Source organism: Camellia sinensis, chromosome 10 (assembly GCF_055761805.1).
Source record: "Camellia sinensis isolate YWXY chromosome 10, ASM5576180v1, whole genome shotgun sequence".
Lineage (NCBI taxonomy): Eukaryota > Viridiplantae > Streptophyta > Magnoliopsida > Ericales > Theaceae > Camellia > Camellia sinensis.
This window is the reverse complement of record NC_138970.1, coordinates 81,238,586-81,246,049: the sequence shown is the minus strand read 5'-3', so window position 1 is coordinate 81,246,049 and position 7,464 is coordinate 81,238,586. Positions and strand designations below refer to the sequence as shown.

The 7,464-nt window shown below is 32.6% G+C and overlaps 1 protein-coding gene across 2 annotated transcripts; it reads right to left on the bottom strand.

Moving 5' to 3' along the window:
• Positions 1-937: 937 nt before the first annotated feature.
• LOC114314459 (uncharacterized) lies at positions 938-3,017 on the bottom strand. Of its 2 annotated transcripts, XM_082891735.1 has the most exons (2): positions 2,649-3,017; positions 938-2,485 (listed from the first exon to the last, which is right to left on the bottom strand). In XM_082891735.1, the coding sequence occupies exon 2, from the start codon at positions 2,478-2,480 to the stop codon at positions 1,050-1,052; it is 1,431 nt and encodes a 476-aa protein (XP_082747861.1). In that variant the 5' UTR covers positions 2,481-2,485; positions 2,649-3,017; the 3' UTR covers positions 938-1,049. The 2 variants fall into 2 exon arrangements, with proteins under 2 accessions (XP_082747861.1, XP_082747860.1); XM_082891734.1 differs by having other exon boundaries at positions 938-3,008.
• Between the last annotated feature and the right edge of the window lie 4,447 nt (positions 3,018-7,464).

Below are 7,464 nucleotides of genomic sequence, written 5' to 3'. Positions count from 1 at the left end.
TTCAATTAATGTAATATACAAAAAAATTTTTAGTGTATTTTTTTTAAACGTAATACTCTAATGTAACACTACAATGTAATACTAGAAATCACATTAATAGAAATATAGATTTTCACACACTCGACAACCAACGCTTCCGCTACCAATCTCTCTAAAAAAAATCTTCCATACCTTATATTTCCATTCTTATCTCAAAAACAAATCACAAAATTAAAAAAATAAATCACAAAAGGGTGTTAACTTAAGCTCAAATCAAATAAATATAATTTTTCAAAATAGAAAAGACCAACCGATTCATAAGAAAACTATTAAAACTAAATAGATCAATATTTTCCCATATAAAATTTATCAATAATGCTACATGTACCAATTAGTGTACATACTGGTGTACCAACTAGTGTTATGATATTATTAATAACCCTATTTATTATACAAATTATAAATATCCAAAATTTTTAAAATTATGTCACATCATCTGTTAATATATTAGTGTGTACACTAATTAGTGTACTCTTCGGAGACCCCCCTCTGTACTTCAGTTCGAACCCTCGGCGGCTTGCGGCACGTAGGTGAGCTCCACACAGTGCCCTGGTGGTGGGTCCCCCACATGGTGGGGGTTAATTCCTAACTGATAACCGGTTATCCCGGGATTAAGGCCCACAGGGGGCGTGATGACACCTCAGATCCCCTTTTTTCATGATTAAAAAAAAAAAAATAGTGCTTGCTAAAATGATCATAATGTAAGCTTTGCCAATGGCCATGACCTACAAAAAACACCTTGGTTGGAAACCAATTTTGTTAAAGAGTTCATCATTGGATTAAATACATCAAAGCAGCACACTAATAACAACAGATCGAGATCAAACATAAAGGTCCTGTTTTTGCATTTCAAAATTGATTAGAGCATTGCAACTGAAAAAAAACAAGAACCAAACACTTCCATAAAGATCTCCGCAACTCACCATAAACATAATTTAAGAGAAAACAAAGAAACAACAACCATGTATCTTAATATCTAACGTATCTAAATTCCTAATCTACTATACAATTCATCCAGTTATGGATGATGGGTCACTCCTCTTGTTTGAAGAAATCTGTGGCGGCTGATGAAGATCGATCAACTCGAGCTCTTTCTGGCGAAGAAGAAGTAGCATTCTTTCATTTTCGAGCTTCATTCGCTCGTTCTTGAGCTTGTCTCTCTCCATTTCCCTCTCCTTCTTGCTGCTAAATTTCACCCATTTAAGCCTCTGCTTCTCAATCTCAAACGCTTCGTACTGGTAAGTCACTCGTTGTTCCTCCAATTGTATCAACCGGTTCTTCATCCAGTGTCCCTTCTCCAACAAACTCTTGGATCCATCCTGAACTACACTCGTCAATTCAGTACTCAATTGTTGAATCAAAGGCGAGGGAAACGCGAGCATCCCTTTTCTTTGCCTTTTCCTCGAACATTTTTCATCACCACCGTCTTCCTCATCCTCCTCGTGATCTCTCACACCTCCTCCTACAATCTCATCTTCATCCTCATCATCATCATCATCGTTCTCATCTTCTTCATCATCTTCATCCTCTTCTTCAGGGCTACCCCCTTTTGCCATTTTTGATCCCTCCGTCTCTGCTCTCCCTGAATTGGGCACTATTGGGGTATTGTCAACCGAATGAAAACACCTCTGGTGGGGTTGAATTTGTTGAGATGGCTCCGCAGCCACCTCTGGCGAATGATGAGGACCCGAAGCCCCACCACTAGTAGCAGCAGCACCACCACCATTAGCAGCAGCAGCACCACCACAACTATTATGATAAGCACACATTTCTCTAAAAAACAAGTGCTTGGAATTGAGTAGTTTCTTCACTTCTTCCTTTCTTTTGGGTGATAAATGGTCCATTGTTTCAAGCAAACTCTGATTCTCCACAACCCGGCAAGCCGTTCCTTTCCCCAATATATCATTAACCCTCTTATACCTCTTATTCAAATCATTGAACTTGTCTTCACATTGCTGTGGAGACACACAAAACCCTCTCTCCATCATCGCCCTCGACACCGATTTCCACTTCCCTTTCTTCTGTAAAACCCCACCCCCCTTCTTCTTCTCATTCCCATCCGAACCGGCTTCATCGCCAATATAAAAAACCACCATGATCAACAACTTCACCATACTATCAGTCCATTTCATTCTCTGCCACGGAGACAATTTCTTCTTCCCATCACCACCAGCACTGTCCTCAGGAGTGAGTCCAGGCTCATCCTCATCACTCAGGGTTAACTGTTGGGGTTTGGGTTTAGGGGCAAAAGGGTAACTTGGCTTCACAGATTGCTGAGTTTGTGGGTGTTGGTGGTGGTCAGCCTCATGGTGACCATAACTAACCAATTGGGGGTGTGGGTGTTGTTGCAATTGGTGAGGGTTTTGAGGGTTTTGTTGTGGTGGGTGATGGTGAAGTGACATTTCTAATCCTAACATCCCAGAGCCCATAGTTGAATACATACCACCTGGTAAACCATTAGGTTCCATCAAAATCAAAACTAACAAAATTCTTGAACAATACCCAGTTGACAAAAATCTATTCAGAACAAAACCCAATAAACAGAAATTGGAAAAAAAAAAAAAAAAAAAACCAAGAACTAAGAGATTAATATTGAATTGTTACATCACCATGTACAGAGGCACCTTCTTCAAAGCCCAGAAAGGTTTAATGATTGATCAGCTTTTGCAGCATTGGATAGTGTATTTGAAAGGAGAAAGAAAGAGAAAACAGGAAGATGAGAAGGTGGATTTGGTGAGTGGAATTGTAGGGGGAAGAGTGATATAGATGAATTAGAGAGAGAGAGTGTGATTTGTGCATTGTATTGGATATACAGAGAGCGGAGCAGCTGGTTTTTAGAGAGAGAGAGAGAGGTTTTGGTTTGTGCTACAGACATCAAAAACTGCCTGCCCCCGTGGTTTTGGTTTGTGAGATGGAGAGAGAGATAGTGCGCGTCCACTGTATTGTGCAAAACCGTCGCCTACATGCCTCCCCCCTTCAATCTTGTTTTATTTGACCTCTATTATTTATTACTCCCTCCGTTTTGTTAGTCCATTATTTTATTTTTTTGTCATTTCAAAACGTATATTTATTTTAAAATTTTAAATTTTTTCAAATTATTTTTTATAAAATAATTATAAATATATTTAAATAAAAATAAAAAAGTATTTTTGAAATTAATCTTTTAAAGTTTGAATTCAAAATGTAATGATTTTGTTTTCTTAAAAAATTTAATTTTTTTAAAATAGACTATTAATTTGAGATGAAGAGATTATATTATTATTTTAATTTAAGTTTGTTATTTTTAAGTCCATCTTAATTAGAAGATTTGAAAAAAAAAAAAAAAGTCTAATTAATTTAAAAAAAAAAAATCACTAAAGTGAAAACAGTCAAAGTTGTTTAGTTTTGACGGTAAGGGCTTCTCTCGGGTCGTGTCGGCCCTATTGGGTCCTAATTCGGTCTATTTCAGTAATTCAAACTGTTTAATATGTAAAACTCATTAAGTATATTATTTATATAAAAAATTACGTTGATTGGATATCGATAGTTACTTGATCAGATCACATTTCTGTCACAATTTATTTTGAAAATCATACTTGCCGTTAACAAAAATGTGATTTGGTCAAATATCTATCGATATCCGATCAATGTAATTTTTGTAAGGTATACTCAACGAACTCTACATATTGAACGGTGTGGATAATTGAAATGGGTCCGGATTAAGGCTCACTATGACCCAACAAGTCCATCTAGTTCGATGACGAACTGGAGAAGAGCCATTCTCGTTTTTGAAAATTACTTTTGAGAATTTTTTTTCATGTTTTTTATTTTTAATATTTTTTTTTTCATGTTTTAGTTTAAATTATTTACTTCACCTTATAAATATAAGGGAGAATATAAAAAAAAATAGAGGGTATTCATGATTTTTTTGGTTACGGTGGTGCTACATGCACTAATTAATGTACATATTAGTGTACTAACTAATGTTGGGTTATTTTGAAAAGATAGTTATAATCAGTTTTTTTTGTGAGAGATGAAGCGAGTTATAATCTGGAAAGTAAATTATAACCTAATTCCCAAAAGGGGCCGTTATGTCATTATTACTAACTCCATCTATCATATAAATTATAAATACTCAAATTTTTTAAAATTATACTACATCATCTGTTAATATATTAATTAGTACATTAATTGAGGTCCAATGATGTTTTCACAAAACAAGTTCAATTAATGTACTTGGGTTAAACCCGTGTTAATGAGATCAATACCAATTAAAGCAGTTGGTACGATCAGGGGTGCAATTCCGATGAATATTATCAATTGAAAAGTGCCCTAACACAGTTGGAGTTGTATCAAGACTTGTCCATGCCTAAGTCTTCCTAGCTTGTTCACCCAAGCCCAACTCAAGCTCAGTCAATTTTGAACTTGAATTAGGCTTTGGATTGTCTACAAATTTTTAGATCAATAATTTTATTAGGCTAGGTTCTTTGAGGAAGTATCATTTTAATGGAAAGTAGGAAAAACAATATCAAATTGGTGGAAAACTTTGCAACATTTAAAGAACGATTCATAAACTTTACCATTAAATTGATATTATTTTTTGTGCTTCTCATCAAAATGATATTTTAGAAGTTCTATTCTAACTATTGCTTGGGCCTATTAAATTATTTTTTTTGTGCTACTATAATCCTTATGATTTGGATTCTCTACAATGCTTATTCATTTTGAGCCTTTGATTGTTTTGGTTGTTTTTTCATAAACAACAGTCAAAATGAACCAAATTAGTACAACAAATTTGGCCATTTCAATACACTAATCCTTTAGGCTTAGGGTTATTATACAACCGTTCATATATTTAGATTTAATCCAACAATGATAATCGCTAATCTTACAATAATATTTATAGTTTCTCATGTATATAGTTATCGGTATATATATTCTTAAGGTAATGTTATAATACACACCTTCAAATGGGTGTAACTATATGCAAGTTATGACATTTATAAGTTTGATTACTATAAGGCCAAGCTTGGCATGTCTTGAAAAAGACAAAAAGTCAAAAAGTCACTATCCTATTTAAGTCACATCATCTTATTTAAGTCACATCACCTCTCTAACACATCACTTCAAACTCAACCCAAACCATATTTCATAAAAATTCAAAAAATGCACTTATTTAGATTATCCCAAACAACCCCTAAATATTATTACTCAATTCTATAGGAGTCGTAACTAAAAATAAAATAAAAAATAGAATTATAACCAAACATCACATAAGTTATAACTAAAGAGCACTGAAATCGTAACTAATATCACAATGAGTCATAACTAATATAATAATAGATCATAATTAAAAATTACAAATGTCATAACTAGGGGTGCATATGATACACACCCCCATAAATTTCTCATATTCTTATGATATATTTATATACAATTCAAGATTAGACTGCTTGGGTTGCCCAAGCCCTTTGTAAATTCGGGCTTGAAAAATGAAGATTAAGCCCACATCAAATTTAAAATTATTTGGCTTAAACCTTAATTTTTATTTTTACTTTTTAGGTTAAACTCGAGTTGCTAATGTTAGACCTTCCCCAAGTTGCACTTCAAGGTATGATCACGGAATTTACATTAGAAAACTACAGAATGGGAATTACTTTAAGCAAATAAAGAAAATTGTGATGCCTTTCAACCCTAGTAGCAACATAATTGAAAGCATGATAATTTTGCCACATTTAGCTTCCTCTTTTGAGAGATTTGCATCTTTATATTCATTGCAGAGTCGCACAATCATTGGAAAAGTCATTGTAAAATAAAATTAAAAAATAAATAAAATAAAAAAAGCATACTTTTCACTTGTGAAAACTCTGCCTTTAGCATGCTTGAAAATTGAAACCATCTTATTAGGTAAAATTCTCTTTGAACTTCAATCCACTGCAGTTTTTGTTATTATTTGTGTTTTTTTTATAGCCAAAATGCCAAAAAGTTATTAAAAAAAAGTATAAAAACCAAAAAAATCAGATTTATTTTAATTTTTTCTATCTTTTGCACTTTTAAAAAAAAAAATAAAAAGTCAAAAAATCATTCTTAAATATTTTATTTTTTTTATTTCATATTTTAACCAAAAAAATTAAAAATTAATTAAAAAAAGTCACTTTCCAAACCAACACTAAAAATGAACGTAGTCTGTAGAGAGAGCTTTTAATAATATATTTAGAACTTGGAAGCACTCCTAGGGATAGATTTACAAACATTTATTTATTTGTATAGTGATTTAGCATATTTATTTATTTTATTACCTCTCTAAATCAAGTTGTTGCTATGGACGCTGTAAGGGAATAAAATGTATCTTACATGTTGATGAAGATAATCCAATGAAGACGATGATCAGAGATGCTATATGATCAAAAACAATAAGAGAAGATGTAACGCTCTAAATTTTATAATTCAAATTTGTTACCAAATTTTTCGTTAAATTTCATTTCTACAATGATAAATGCGGAAGTAAGATAAAATAAATAAATGAATGATATTCTCTCTCGCATATATACAATGATGGAATGTCGAATACAAAGTATTTACAATAAGTGCCATTGGGCATACATTTCTTGAATATAAAACAAAACAAATAAGATGAAAGAGAATTATTCTCATTACAAAAAGTGGCAATCCGACTACAAATATTAGGCCCTTTGGCCAACATGTAAAGAAGACTTCTCGGTCTACAACTATTCTTCCAACTTCATACTTGAAAAATGGTTATCAACATGGGATAAACACTAATGTCCAATAGGAATCACAATGGTTTTTTTAAAAAAAAAAAAAAAAAAATCCTTTTTAGATATATATGATCATGAATGCTCTACAAAAATATATATATATATATATATATATCAATAGTATTCACCTTTTTGATATCCAAAATATACATATACGTAAGTACTCTTTTCTCAAAAGCCATTATTTATCATTTCAAGAAAGAATCAAAATCCTTTAACTTTCTATTTGTTTCTTAGTAGTTTAAGAAATTCATCACTTTTGATATTTAAAAACCATTTTCCAAAATGTTTTCAATTTTTTACTATAAACCACAAAAAACAACTTAAAGAATATTACAATCACATAAATCATAAATAACTCCCAATAATCTATCACATCATGCAGTTCTCCAAAATCACGACAACACACTCTAATTCACACTACTTTCGAAGATATCTCCCACATTTTATGGCCATGAGCACAAGGACAAATGGGGCACCCATTACAACACATTCACACATATAAATAATGGTAATATTATCACGTACTCCCATATTTCACTGACCACTAAATGGTACACCCCTCATAACACAACACATATACGTAATTAACAAAACAATACTATCACACATGACAACCCAGCTTCGTCAAGTCATAACCATCCACTTTATCAGGCGCTAGCTGGAG

Excerpts from the sequence above, each read along its gene's own strand:
- LOC114314459 (XM_082891734.1), bottom strand. The coding sequence starts at position 2,507 with ATGGAACCTAATGGTTTACCAGGTGGTATGTATTCAACTATGGGCTCT.